At 33.9% G+C, this 14,917-nt stretch overlaps 2 protein-coding genes across 4 annotated transcripts; both read left to right on the top strand.

Moving 5' to 3' along the window:
* The first annotated feature begins 1,686 nt into the window (after positions 1 to 1,686).
* LOC110797636 (F-box protein SKIP24) lies at positions 1,687 to 6,189 on the top strand. 3 transcript variants are annotated; one of them, XR_002535901.2, is made up of 6 exons: positions 1,689 to 2,036; positions 2,166 to 2,339; positions 2,755 to 2,917; positions 3,000 to 3,141; positions 4,383 to 5,578; positions 5,746 to 6,189. XR_002535901.2 is itself a non-coding variant. In XM_022002741.2 (5 exons), exons 1-5 carry the CDS (start codon positions 1,783 to 1,785, stop codon positions 4,397 to 4,399), a joined length of 750 nt encoding a protein of 249 aa, XP_021858433.1. In that variant the 5' UTR covers positions 1,689 to 1,782; the 3' UTR covers positions 4,400 to 6,189. The 3 variants fall into 3 exon arrangements, 2 of the variants coding, with proteins under 2 accessions (XP_021858434.1, XP_021858433.1); XM_022002741.2 differs by having other exon boundaries at positions 4,383 to 6,189; XM_022002742.2 differs by lacking the exons at positions 4,383 to 5,578; positions 5,746 to 6,189 and having other exon boundaries at positions 1,687 to 2,036; positions 3,000 to 3,279.
* A 1,767-nt stretch (positions 6,190 to 7,956) lies between these two features.
* Positions 7,957 to 14,585, top strand: LOC110797649 (MYB-like transcription factor EOBII). Its single transcript, XM_022002758.2, has 3 exons — positions 7,957 to 8,191; positions 8,346 to 8,475; positions 13,909 to 14,585. Exons 1-3 carry the CDS (start codon positions 8,053 to 8,055, stop codon positions 14,357 to 14,359), a joined length of 720 nt encoding a protein of 239 aa, XP_021858450.1. The 5' UTR covers positions 7,957 to 8,052; the 3' UTR covers positions 14,360 to 14,585.
* Positions 14,586 to 14,917: the final 332 nt, after the last annotated feature.

A 14,917-nucleotide genomic window follows, 5' to 3' on the forward strand; every position in this document is an offset into this window, starting at 1 on the left:
GTTAATAATTACGGAGTACTCCGTATTAATTAATGACTAATAACTAAAAGTGAATAATTAATAAATAATTAGTTATTAATTAATAATAATTAATCATTAATTATTAATGATTAATTAATAAATAATAATTAATCATTAATTATTAATAATTAATTAATAATTAATAATTATTATTAATTTATTATTATTAATTATTAATTATTAATCATTTATTATTAATTATTAGTTATTAATTATTACTCCATAATTATTAATTAAAATAAAAATTTATTAATACTATTGCATAAAGTAATTTATTTTTAAATTTATATTTTATTTATTTGTAATTACGTTTTACTCCGTACATAATACAAAGTATGTATTGAAAAATGAATAAAATACATTAAATGTCCTTAAATGTCATTTTACATAGCTACAGCCAACAGCCAACAACTGATTTTACCAAACATATTTTTAACCAATCCATAGTCAAACAGCCAACAAAAGCAGCCAACTTGAACAGCCAGTCAAACCAGCCAAGTAAAACAGCCGACAGCCAACAGCCAACAGCCAATTGCCAAACAGGGCCAATATCTAATTAATGTCTTGTATATATGTTATCTCTATTATATAAGCCAAGAGGGGAGGGTTATTTTCGTAATCACACTTTTGGTGTCCACCAACTAAAAGACGAAAATACCCTCAGCTCTTCACAATTACGTATTAATGTAAATCTGATTACTTATTATTTTAAAAAACTGATTAATTAAATGTTTATTACTTTGATTATTATTTACATACATAGATTTTTTTTTTGATTGATGCAATAGTTGTGATTAGTTAAATATGAACTTAGATTGCAAAATTGACTTATAGCATGACCTTCATGTTTTTAAATATGAACTTGTGAATATTTTTGTGCCTAATATTTGTTGTGATTAGTTGTAAGGATGATGATAAAGGTCGCAAGTTGCGACAACATTTAGTTGTCGCAATCTTACGTGTCGCAGTTTCATTGGTACATATAGGCGCCACGTAGGCTATGCGTCATCAAAATATTTTTACTATCAATTCAATATTTTTACTATAAAAATATATAAAAAAGGTAATCAATGTAAAGAAGGAAACAAATTAGAATATTAAGATTTTCCTACCTTTTTTTGAAAGGTATATAATAGATTATATAAGTTAAATATTTTAGTTTCCAATTTAAATCATGACACATAAGCATGCCATGTCATCATTGTGACACGGCTTAAAGGTCGCATGTTGCGACCTTTATCATTTTCGTAGTTGTAATAATACAATTTTAAGTTTTTCAAATAATTTCGCACGCATCGCGTGCATATAAGACTAGTAATCCATATATGCTGAGACAATTGTTGACTAATAAATTAAAAAGCATGTTATATGATATGTAGAAAATGGACAAATTAAAGATGTAGTGATATTATTCGAATGTTGTCAAAAAAAAAAAAAAAATGTAGTGATATTATTCGAAACCATTTCAATAAATGATAACAAAAAATTTACATTTTCCTACAATCATTATGTTGTGGAAATTAGCAAATAACATAAAAATATGTGAAAAATACTATAAATACACGCTAATCCTATCTAACTTAAACATATTTAAAGTAGAATTAAAAAACATAACTACTCCGTATTTAACTAATTAAAAAAAAACACCATTCTATGGTACTCCATAAAAGAATCGGTGGAGGTAAATATAAATGGCTCTTTTAAAATTTTTTTGGCGTTAATATGAGCATTGACACCACTTGAATAACCAAGCAATTAACAATGGCGGACCTTCCAGACGAACTATGGCGGATAATCCTGGAAATAGGAGTCAAAACCTTAAAAATTTCCAACGACAATGGTTTGAGCTTCAAAGACTTGTGCTGCATCGCAATCTCTTGTAAACGCCTTCATCGCATAGCCAACGAACCCTCGCTTTGGTCCTCTTTGCTCTCCGTCGACTTCCCTCTTCGCCTCACCAACAACAATTCATCGTCTTCCTCTTCGTTTTCCCCCAAATCACTCTATAAATCTTGGTCTCTCACTCTACCTCTCTCCCATGGCTGAAATTTAGGGTTCCCAATTGAATTGTTTTTTTGTTTTAAAATTTATTTTAACTCTATGGGTTTGAATTCAATTGAGTTTCGAATTGTGAAAATTGTTAGGTATGAGAAAGATAAGGCGAAAAGGATAGCGGCACATACACGAGTTGTGCTAAGGATTGAGAGTCGGATTGCTGAACATTCTAGAAAGCTTGAGGAATTGCGAACGCGTAGGCTTGAAGAGACTGACAGAATGAAGGCGGTCGCTTCGGAATTGTCGAATTTGCATAAGGTCAGGTAATATTCCACCCCAAATTTCCTAATTTGATTTGATTGAATGGGTTTTATCATTTTTATATATATTTAGTTGAGTTAGTTTAGACACAGGATTAACTAATTAACTGAATCGCGGCAACACAAATTTACAGTGTTTATTAATTATCTGCCTATGGTACTGTCAAATGTCAAATGTCAAATGTGAATTAGAGCAGGGGAGAAAGAACTAAGCAATCAGGGGTTGTGCAAACCGAGTTTATGGCGTTTGTTTTATTCAAAATCTCTGTTGAATACGTCATTGATATGTAGTTGTATTGTTTCTTTAGTAGTTTACTTTTCTTGCATCATCAATTGTTGGTTGCGTTAGCATATGTCTAAAGATTTGACATGGTAAGGGACATTTATCCACTCTAATGAGTCTCTTGACACCTTCTAGGCAAGCTTCTGTAGCTTTAAATGTGTGGCAGCCAGAGGTTGTTCGGGGAAGACAGAAACAAATAGTGGAGCAATGTGCTGTTCCTGTTGATTCACGGATCAATGCGCTTAAGATGGAGCTGAAGCTCTGTAAGCAGCATGTTGTTGTGCATGAGAAGACTTATGTAAGAGTTGATCTTTTGCTTAATGAATAGCATCAGCTGTTTTCTTAAATGAAAAGTCTTTTAACTTTTTGTTTTTCATTAGAGAGATGAAAAACGAAGGCTTGAAGAAGCAAAGGAACAGCTAAATTCCAAGAAGTATCATCCTTTGCAAAATGTTCCTGTAACTGAGAGGAGAGTTGGTGATCCTAGCATTAAGAGGAAGAAGTTGAAAAGACATATCTCGGGTTAGAGTTGTAAAATTAGTCTTGTCATTTTCTATTTATGTCTGCCCACTCATTTGGCAATTCCTTCCTCCTTTATTTTCTGGTTAATTTCTGCCCTTGTGAAACTATGAATCATAATCCAGTTTATAATCTTTCTGCCGTGCCTTAATTTTGTCGGGGTCTCCCCGCAAATCCTGGAGTTCATCCCGTCCCCTTGATTGATAGCCTCTGGTATTTGAAGTTGTTTTATGCTGTTTTAGCCTACTAGGTATTTTACATTTCAAGCAATCAATCAGTCCTTATACGTCACTCTTCTATGCATGGGGGTGTGTGCGTTCATTTATGTTGTCAATAGTCAATACTAAATGGGACAAATACAAATACCTTTACTTAACCTTTCTCATTTCACCTCCTACCAACTAGCACCTCTTCCCAGGTAAAATCTGCCATGTCGTAGGGAACTAAAAAGCCCAGCTTCCCTTTTATATACTCCTGCCCCCCAGCAAACTTCACGAGTACCTAAATTACCATCCAGCCCCATCGGCAGAACATTTGGATTTTGGAACTACCAGCAACATGGCTGGTGACTATAAACCTTCAGCAACCATAATCTTATCATCTTTGACACAATTAATAATCACCAAAGTTCTCATACCTATAAAAATGAAGTATATAAAATTGTAGGTACTTCATTCATTATGTTAGCCCATTGCTTCCCTTGAATCTCAGCTGTCACCTTGCCTTTACACAAGTGTCATTGTTGTATGTTGAAAGGGTAGCTCTGGCACCAGAATTAGGAAAAGTTCGACACCCTATGTTGGATGAATGAATCCTATAAGCTTTGCTTGGTGAGAGAGAGAGGAATGAGGGAAAGAATGCTGGTGCTTTCAGATTGCGAATATGGATTTCAAAATTTTTTGTTGTAAAAGAGTAGCTTCATAATCATCTTCTTAGACCTTGTATTTTAAACCTGAAAAATTTGAGCATATTTGTCTGAGTGTCCTTGGATTGAAACAACTTGTGTAATAGTTATGGATCTTGCTAAAGTTCTCTTTGCAAAAGCCCAAACTAACTCCAATACCTGTTATTTTAGAATATAAAAGTATATACTGTTGCCAATAACAAAAATGAGGATATTGTCTTTCCATGTTATTCTGCTTCTGTATTTCTGTTTTCATGCTGCATATCAAACATGCACAAAAGATGAGGAGGTTTAATGTCATTAATATGTCCTGCATTTTTTTTTCTATTTTTGTTAGCAGATGATGAACAAAGTTAAAAGGTATAAGTCCGATACTTTATACATGGTTGATAGGCAGGATGCTGCTGCTGGAAACTTACTGTAGGCTCTCTAGGTGGTTGTTTAGTCCACAGCAGGTTCTTTCATACATTGTAGAGTGCAATGTGAATGCCTAGGACCTCTGTGGATGTATATGGAACTTAGCTTTGAATTGGCCCGAAAGAAGCATACTGTCTCCCAAATTTCCAACAGCTTAATCTGCAGCAATGAGCTGAGGACTGTAGCCATACATTATTTGAATCTAGAAAGTCACTGCAGCCATTGCTTGTTTATGGTGGGGACATGCAGGAATACGGCAAACTTTAACCTGGATGGTTGGATTGGATTGATAAAGGAGATGCCAACTGCAAAAGTATGAATCATGAGCAGACTTACACTTAGAGTAGTTTGTTGTAAGATTGGTGTTGATAACTTTTGTTGTCTAACAACCTATCTTATGTTTCTAGTGTTGGTAGAAGGTTCCTCGAGGCCAACAATTTCGCTCGACTTTACTTAGTAATCCTCTTGGTTTGTTGAGTGTTCATCTTGGCTCTTCAAATGTAGGTTCTAATCATCATTCCTTGCGAATTGATGAAACTTCGTACTCTAATTCCCTGGTTTAATTGAGAGTGATAGTTTTGATGGTCGTTCTTCCTTACACGCTGAAGCGTTCGTTTGTCTCAATGTTCTCCGTTGAGCTATGGATACTTGAGGATTCCTATCAACTAGTTGGTGTTCTTCTTGGCATTTCTAATGCCCCTGCTAGTTTTGCCAGAAATACAGCATTTGGCTTCCTCTTTTTGCGAAGATGGTGGCACAAGTGCATTGGGCTCATGTCAATGCTGCAGCAGGTACAAGGAGAAGCTTCTTGGTTTTAATTAATTTTGTTTCCCGAAAGTGTAATCAAAGAAATGAGCAGAGAAGGAGATGAGAGGCTGGATTCGGAGACAACGGATAATGATGATCGATTGAGCTCACTTCCGGACTGCATCCTGTCTGACATCCTCTCTATACACTTGATCTACTGCTGCTTCCTCCGTCTTGTCTTCGAGATGGCGCTACCTCTGGACTCAAGTCTCTCGCCTGATCATCAGTCAATACTCGAATTTGGTGGAAAGCCTGGAATATTTCTTTTCTGCTGTCAACCACAGCTTACCTCGTCGAAAGTTCATACATCTGGTTTGTGTTTTGTGAATAAGAATCAAATCAAGTGTCTTTTTTGAATCTTGATTCTCCACTATTTGTTACTGGCAGCCGGCCTGAGCGAATCGAGGTTAATTTTTTCTGTTCCATGTCAAAGTCGTTCTCACTACCAATTTGTATTTTGCAATGTTCATCTCTTGCAGAGCTCAAACTCGGTGGAACACATCATTTCAATGCTCCTGAATCCTGATATAGGGCTTTCCAAATATGAAGAAACTTTATCTTTCGCCTGTTGGTGGTTAAAGATTGTCAGGACTTTGCCAAATTGATCAAGTCTTGCCCACTATTGGAAGAATTAAATATTTCGTGTACATCTTGGGAGGGTGAACATTGTTTTCGTTACTTCAAAAGGCTGAGGAACTGGCTATGACATGGAATAAGCCAAACTCTGTTCCTGCTTGTTTCTCGACTCGGCTAAAGACGATAACATTAAGATGTCTAAGAGGATATAGTGATGCTGATGTTGAGATGATGGAAGCACTCTCATTAATGTGATAGTATTAGAGCTGCTTTGTATTCATGTTCTAGGACCACGTGAAACAAACACATGGAAGAATACCAGTTATGTGAGAACTTGTTCGATTGAATTCTTGGCTAAGTTTATGAGTTCGACCAGTACGGCTTCCCAAAACGGAATTCCGCACTGTCAAAGTATTCGTCAACCATCTTGGTAACTGAAGCCGGTAATTCTCTTACTTCTTGGCTTATTACTTTTTTTTTTCTTTTTTTTTTCCATGTATGTTAATCGCTTGGGTTGGGACTTCAACTGGTTATCTAGCTGTTGTTACAATCCCAACTCTTTAGCAGTTCTGTAATAATATACGCCGTAGAAGTATTTCGTAATTCGTTGTATATATGTGGTTTTCATCTTCTTAAAATCCTTAACTAGACCATTTGACAAAAAAATTAATGCAAACCATCAATACATATATCATTGTTAGAAGACGACCTTGAATGATGTTGCATTAGATTTTAATGATTTCTGTTTGACACTAGCTTAAGTGTATAAAGTCCATGTAAACGACTATCATGAGGCCTGTTTACAACTACTAATTGGCAATAACTGATCAAAGATTCCGATGAGGCTGAACCGCAGAGCTGTCGAGTTCAGGCAATTCCCTAACACTTTTCTACATCTTTTATAGCAGATGATCTGTAGACTGTAGTTAAGGCTTGAGAAATATTTTAGAATGCAGTTGAGTGTGGATTGCTGCAGATATAGAATACGAAAGTAGATGATGGAGTTTGTTCAAGGTTTTTTTTTTCCTACTCATTTTGATAATATACTTTGTAGATGTCATGTAACCTAAACTAAAATAAATTAATATTATGCAAATTTCAAATGGGTGAATGAGCGAGTCAAGGGGGATTTGAATCGGTGATCTACCGTACACAGATCCTCGGTCTTATATATTAGACCAATATCTCATGGGTTGTTTAATGTATATCAATTAGCATTCATTAGAGGTGGACAATATGTCGTGTTTGGTCCATCACTTAGTGTTATTCACAAATTTATCCAAATTATGCAAATGTAGGACATATGACAAAACGATTTTAAATTAGTCTTGTGTTCAGGTTGATTTCTTGACGTATCGACTTAGTGCTTTCTCTCAGTAACTTCATGTATGTTTTAGGTCGGTTTCAGTTGTTGTATCACGTTTTGTAAAGCTCTTAGGCCAATGATATTAAATAGGCCAAAATGGTATTAAACCTCTTTTAAGTTTCAATAAATTATATTGGGCCTATAAAGAAAATAAAAATTGAACTTGAAAATATGGATTCGATTATAATTTAATTAGAACTGTTTCAACTTAAAAGAAATTGGAAAGTTTATTCCATTTAATGATCTACATAATGCACCCTTAGTGGAATGATGATAAAATGGTGTATGGCCCTTAGCCCTTAGGTAACCCTATAATCTAAACACCATTTCATCAAACAATCCTCCTTTTGTTTTTATTTTAATCATCATTCCACTTGTTTTTTTTTTTCTTTTCGAAATTCATCTCTTTGATCATAACCTTAAAGAAACTTCATTAATTGTACGTGGTACTCCGTACAATTTCAAAAGCGCATGGTTCACCCACTCATAAATAAACCCGACCCGTTCAAAGCTAGCTACATTTAGTCTACGATAAAGAAAATATAGTTTCACTTAATTATTAAAGATAACTAGTTTTAGCTCATACGACGCAAATGGAAACTAGACCATAAGTTAAGTTAAATAATGCAGCTAGCTAGCTAGCTAGCTAGCTAGCACATGAGTAGTTTACTAGTATAGGGTTGATTTAATGAGCTTACATAAAAGGGGTTAGATTAGATAGCCTCTATAAATACTGCTCATAACATTCAGTATCTGTCTCTCTTGCTCACAATCACATGCATCATATTATATCTTCTCTACTCTTCCTCTTTCTTAATTCTCTAATTTCAAGCTCCCAAAAAAAATGGATAAAAATCCAAACAACTCTCAAGAAAATAATGAAGTAAGGAAAGGTCCATGGACCATGGAAGAAGACTTAATTCTCATTAACTATATTGCTAATCACGGCGAAGGTGTTTGGAACTCCTTAGCTCGATCTGCTGGTACGTTTTGAGATCCCATTAGTAGTATATATTTGATTATAACCTATGATTGATCGATATTGTTATTATTACATATTTCAATCATATTGGTTAATCTTTTTGATCCATTTTGCGTTTGGAACCCTAACATAGTTTGATGATTTTCGTACGTTAGGGCTAAAACGTACCGGAAAAAGTTGTAGACTTCGGTGGTTGAATTATTTAAGGCCGGATGTTCGTCGTGGAAATATAACTGCTGAAGAAGAGTTGTTGATCATGGAGTTGCATGCTAAATGGGGTAACAGGTACGTACACTTATATATATGCATCTTCCACAAGAAATATTTGATTCATAATTTTTTTTTTTAACTAAAATTAATTCATTAATAAAAAGTCATACGACATCTACAAAAGAAATCTGAATCTATCAAATAGATAACAAATTGAATCAAATAAAACTCGTTTTCTGCAAAACTACGATCATCGCGCATCGAACATCTTGTATATCTTCTAATACATCGTTGTTTGATACAACCTTCAACGAGGGGGTCTTTTGATCTGTTGCAATTTTGATATTGAATTAAATTCAGATTCAATTTTATTGTGTACCCTTAGTGGATGTTTTAATTTTGTTTTTATGGTTAAAAAATAGCCAAAGTTCACTACGTACCCTTTTTATTTGTTTAAAAGGGAACTTCATAAATTCATAAAATGCCCGAGTTGAAAATATGGGAGCTAGCTAGCCAGCTAGGAAATATAGGCATGGTTTAGGGCACAATAAAATGAATGAAGTATACGGAGTATTAATTAAGAGGTCGAAACATACTGCTCTTCAAGGGCACATATACAATACGTCGTAAATATCAACTAGTTTAGTTAGTTATAGTATTAGAGCCGGAAGTGTTACCCAATCCTTAAGATCAGATAATGTTTAATATTGATTTAATTCAATCATCGATGAAAACTGAGAAGTTAGGTTGATTAATAGTATGAACTAAATTCACTATGAATTTAATTAAATATATAATTCATTTGTGAAGTTACAAATTGATAAGACACAACGTGTAACATGTGCTAATTTCCATTTTGAGGATCACATAACATGTGTTCAAACTAAAGTAACATCGCAACAAAAAAAGGAAAAAGAACCTAACACGTGGTTATTAAAAAAACCTATGGCTTCTTTAACCCTCTTTTCTTTTTATCTTTCCATTTGGTAAAGATATTAAATTATGCCACATCTATTTGATAATGTTTTACGTATTTTATTTTTGCACATTTATCAATGTAAATCTTTAAAATATACGTATGATTTGATGGGAATAACGCGTCAACTTGTAAGATTTTTTTTATGATCGAAAAACTTCTAAAGTATATCACATTATCATCAACTTGTAATCGGTAGTTTCATTCATTTTCTTTCCCTTTTTTTTTGTTTTGTTATGAACGCTTCATTATAGTAGTACACGACATGCATGTGTATATATTTTTCCTTTTGACTATCTAATTCTAGAAATTAAATAGGCTTTAACACTGTTGTTGGACATGGCATCTTTGTGATGCATATTTATAGTGGCTACAGTATAGTATGGTGTAGTTATAATTTTGTTTTGTTTTGTTTCTTTTATATAGACTCATGACTTTTTTCTATCAATGCTTAGACAAACATGGTTCTTTTTCTTTCTTCTAACTATTCACCATCAACAATCAATACGTAATACAAAGTTTCTTGTCCTTCTGCATGCATGTGCATAACAAAAGAAAAATAAAAACTTAACCCAAGCAATATGCGCTTGTCCTAATGGTAAATGTTTCGCCTCATAATATCAAGGTGATGAGATCAAACCCCAATAGGACCCATGCTCTTTGAAAGCAAGGATTTTAGTCCTTATCAATCTTCCTCACTTTTAATGAGTCTGATCTGCAACACTGGCTAAAAGTACACGTAAAGAGTACCAGTGCAGTGAGGTCATTCATCTTTCTTTATATATTTAACTAAGATCATAATGAGTGTTGATGTACTGTTTTCATGGGACACCCGATTGACGACATATCTTTGTTATGGTCTAGGTGTGTCTGACTCGTTTCGTAGTGGTTTTAGTTCTGGGCTCTTCTAAAATTTGCGTATAGTTGTATAATTTTCATATTATAACGTAGTCTTTATTATTCTATTGGCCCCTTGGTTAAATTGATCAAGATCCGCCTCTACACCTGATGTATAATGGAAATTTTCGGTGGTTATTTAATTATGTTTTGGCTATCTACTCCGTAATTGTTAGTTTTTGTTCAATCACATTGAGCCATTGAGGATAAAATGGGAAACTAATTTAGAACAAAAGAAGAAATACTTGGAGGATCTTTTTCCATGTATGACTTGGTAGTTGTCAAAGTGATTAACTTGAATAGAATTTAGTGACAGATTTTACAAGTTGAAGTTATCAATAGGTACAAGTCTTTGAATTGACAGCTTTTTGTGTCTTAGATTTTTGAAGGCAAAATAAACCATAGGAAAAGAAATATGTTAATTAAAACTTTGCTATAAAGAGGAAAAACAAATTGAAAACACTTCTCGATCAGGTGTCATCGATGAAGACCTCTACCCATAATATTTGTAGTTAATAGCTCTTTTTTGTGCATCTTTCCGTCCCCAACTCGTGGACTATGAACAATGGTACACAGTGAGTATGGTGCACCAAAAGAACATGACACTACGATAAAAGAACATGTGATATACTTTTCACTTTTTTGTTATAAAAAATAATATATTATTTCACTATATATAAAAATATAAAAAAATATATATATTCATGTTATTTTCACGCAACCAAATGGTCTTTTAATTATATACTAGTGTTCTTTCTTCTTAAGATACATCATGCTTACTGTGCACCATGCTCCACCTTCTAAATTGACATATTCTTATTTAATTACGCGTGGTATCTAAATAAAAAACAATCTTGGTCAATGTATAAAGCTTATTAGTATTGACCTTGTCCCATACACGACCTTTGTAATTTTTTTTATAAGTGATTTTGATTTTTCAAATCACATGACTAAAAGAGTACGCTATAAGAAAACGGAAATTTTCCGACTGTCACAATAATAGACGATTAGATGGTAAAATTAATTTTACCGACTACTTTTAAAGTAGTCGTTAAAATAAAATATTACCGACCAAAATACAATAATATACGTATATGTATTTCATTTGATGTTTTATCGAGAAAAAAATATAGTATTATATATAATTAAATTGGTATTGTATAATTTGAAATTAAAAATTGTAATTAATAGAATAAGGAACGGTAACTTATTACCTAGTTAGAATTGCAAAATGAACCAGAAAAATGATTCCAAGGAGAAAAAGAGAGAGAAAATCACTGAATAGAATAATGAAATTAAGGATATGATTATGTAGTTTGAAATTAGAAGATGAAGGAGCATATTGAAATCCCAGGGAGGAATTCCGTACGGCGTAGTTTTCGAAAGGTATGGTAAATTGATTATGTAATGCTAAGGGATTGTTTGGTTTGAGTATTATGGAAAGCCATATATAGTACGTAGCACGTACGATTGAGGGCCGGGGAGATTGTTTCGAGAAATTTCAGTGTGAAACAAACTAAAAAGACGATACATGTAATTAATATAGTACTACGTACGTAAAAAGGCTCCTAGTATATTGTCTAGACTCTATCTACCTACAGGATCGAGTATGTACTTTGATCCATGGCCTATCATCAATCAAATCGACCCGACTCGAAAATACTGGACCCTGAATAAGATTTTGGGACCCGTAACTTGATTTTATCCGAATCCGAGTAACCCAAAAAGTAATGGGTCAAAACCCGATCGAACCCGACCGATTGAAAATCATTGTATTTATAGTAATAAATGAAATTATGAGAAATTTTAAGCATAATAAAAACGTTGTTTTTACTATTTTTGTGTGTGATATGATTTTAATTTGAATTATACGCCATTTTATGGTTGAATTTAACTAAATATAAACTTGTGTAGGAAAATTTGTTAATTTGTGTCCATATTTTGTATATTTATCACCTAAATTAATGAAAATGTAATGTGCAGTTTAAAATTTCTCAACCCGATGGGTCAACCCGAACCCGAAAGTGTCCGATCCAATTCAACCCGAACTCGAATATTTTTTACAATCTGACTCGACCGACCCGTTTGACAGGTCTAATAGTTAGATCTTGTGCATGCCTTGTCTAGCTAGCTAATTTCTTTCATTCATACATGCATAAAAAAAAATTCAAAAAAAAAATACATGCATGGTGTATAAACGATAGTGTCTCGATAAAATTCTACTAAGGTTTCAGATCGAGTTACGTTGCATTCGTCCTTAGGGAGTAGCACGCATGCATTATCTTAATGAGCTATAGATACTCACTCTGATGTGTAAATTAAATTCTTCTCATTTAAATACTCCGTAGTAGGTTAAAATAATACGAAGTATTTGTTTTACAAAAATATTCCCGAAGAGAAAATTGGAAATAAATTCATGTAAAGGAGTGAGAATAAATTCATGAACGGCCTAGAAGAGAAAAAGTGTGGGAATCAATAAAATTTGCATCAATACTTGGAATGAGTGCATATGTAAATGCAAATGCAAAGCAATTAAGCTGAAAATGTGTAAAAGAAAAATGGACATAAGCTTGAAAAGAGGTGATACCTAACCTAACCTAACCTAACCTAAATATGCCGTACAATAGTAGTGTGCACATGCATTGGTCGAGGGCTCGTAGTTTAATCAACACGCAATTACCCATGCAGATTCCTTTCTAACCAAGTTTTCTATTTACAACTTGTTACTACTTTTACGTTCTTTTCCTAATTTGGAAAACTTGCTCTCTAAAACAGGAATAATAGTTACATTTACGGAGTAGTTTTTATGCTTTTGGATTTCATCTTCTTCGATGTGACGTCTTTAATTACGCGTCAATAAGTGTTTCTTTCCTTTTATCTGTGAATCTGTGATGAGGACGAGGACGAGGACGAGGACGAGGACGAGGACGAGGAGGCCGGCTATCCTACTTTCGACTAAGGATTTTCTCTCACATTAGGGGGTCGGTTGACTAGATCCCCTAGTGCATAGTATGTACTATGTAGTGTTCATTGCTCAAATAATTTTCGTTCTTTTGTCAAAGTGGAAATAAATTTTCCAAGTAGTTAATTAAGTGTTGATTGATAGTTTTGGTAAGTGTATCCCTTTACCTAGCTACTTCCTTACTATAAAACAATACTCGGTAATGTGGTATAACACTTGTCATAGGTGTTGATTCAGTAGGGTATTTCTTCTTACCTATTTAAAAAAATAATAAGTTGGTAAAGTTGGTGGGAAACTTACTTTATGAATTGGAGATTACAAAATCGAGTCCCTCTGTTACAAAATGTTTGGGTATAGCTCATACGTAGACTCGTTTAGCTGAGATGACTAACATGTGATAGGTGGTGGTCCATTATATTTGTTTTTTCTGACCTATATATATATAAAAAAAAACTAAAGAAATTTGTTGTTCTTCACAGTTTTCCTTTGGCTTTAAACTATAATTTTGCTAATTGGAACACCTATATATACCAACTTTTAATTTAATCCTGGTTCCGCACACTGCTTAAGATCAAAGATCAATCTCTCCCCGCTATTGGATCTGATAGGAGACTAGTTGTTTTCATATAATATAATGGATCTATCCCTTATAATATGGGTTTGTACTTTATAGGTGGTCTAAGATTGCAAAACATCTACCAGGAAGAACAGATAACGAAATAAAGAATTATTGGAGAACAAGGATTCAAAAGCATTTGAAGCAAGTAGAGAGCAGCAGCACTAGTACTACTACTTCAAGACAAGAGACGACGATGAGCTCCTCCGACAACCACCGCGAGCAAGCGTGTGCGGCGGCCAGCCACTTATCCACTGCTTCGGCATCTACACAACAACCGAACAATAACTATGTTTCGAATCAACAACAAAATACTCCGTACTTGCCATCCATGTCAGCTTCGTCGTCGTACCCCGTAGATCACCATCAACATGCCATGGAGGCCACAAGTTATAATATTGTACCTCCTCATCAAATGCATCCTGTTGTCACTACTACTGATAATTTTTGGGTCACTCCTGATGAAGATCTTTGGGCAATGCAATTATTTAACGCCTATAATAATTAATTTATTTATTAAGTATGGTTATTAACGCGTACGTACTAATTAATTACGTACTATTGTTATTAATCATCAACCTTTATGCATGTAATCTTAATTATATATATAATTCGTATATGAAAGTACAATTATGCAGTAGTATTACCATGCAATGGATTGGTAATTTGGGTGGTTGATAAAACTATTTTGTATCTATTTCTCTATCTATACATACATATACATATTTATGGCATACTACGTATATAGTTAAGTTGTATTTGTAATACCATGTTCATTGGATTTTTTGTACATGTAATCTTCTTCTTAATTAATGATAGATGGCCCCAAATCCAATTCTGAAATCATTATCATTTATGTATACAATTTTTTAATACGTAACATCAATTACTCTACCATATCGGAACCCCGCTCGTGTCAACTCGACCTGGGTTAGCATGCATATTAATTAGACACTTTGAGAGTGGGCCGGGGTTATTGTAAAGAGAATCCCACTCTCAAGGTGCCCTAGTGGGATTGTATGCTCAATCTTTTGGGTGAAAGGTAAAACTTTCACTAGGCCAAGAC

The sequence above is a fragment of the Spinacia oleracea genome, chromosome 6 (assembly GCF_020520425.1).
Source record: "Spinacia oleracea cultivar Varoflay chromosome 6, BTI_SOV_V1, whole genome shotgun sequence".
NCBI classification, from domain to species: Eukaryota; Viridiplantae; Streptophyta; class Magnoliopsida; order Caryophyllales; family Amaranthaceae; genus Spinacia; species Spinacia oleracea.

Bases quoted from the DNA above. Each gene is read 5' to 3' on its own strand.
- LOC110797636 (XM_022002741.2), top strand. From the start codon at position 1,783: ATGGCGGACCTTCCAGACGAACTATGGCGGATAATCCTGGAAATAGGA. The intron at 2,037-2,165 runs GTCTCTCACTCT...GAAAATTGTTAG, and splicing joins AAATCACTCTATAAATCTTG to GTATGAGAAAGATAAGGCGA. The intron at 2,918-2,999 runs GTAAGAGTTGAT...GTTTTTCATTAG, and splicing joins TTGTGCATGAGAAGACTTAT to AGAGATGAAAAACGAAGGCT.
- LOC110797649 (XM_022002758.2), top strand. From the start codon at position 8,053: ATGGATAAAAATCCAAACAACTCTCAAGAAAATAATGAAGTAAGGAAA. The intron at 8,192-8,345 runs GTACGTTTTGAG...TTCGTACGTTAG, and splicing joins CTCCTTAGCTCGATCTGCTG to GGCTAAAACGTACCGGAAAA. The intron at 8,476-13,908 runs GTACGTACACTT...TGTACTTTATAG, and splicing joins CATGCTAAATGGGGTAACAG to GTGGTCTAAGATTGCAAAAC.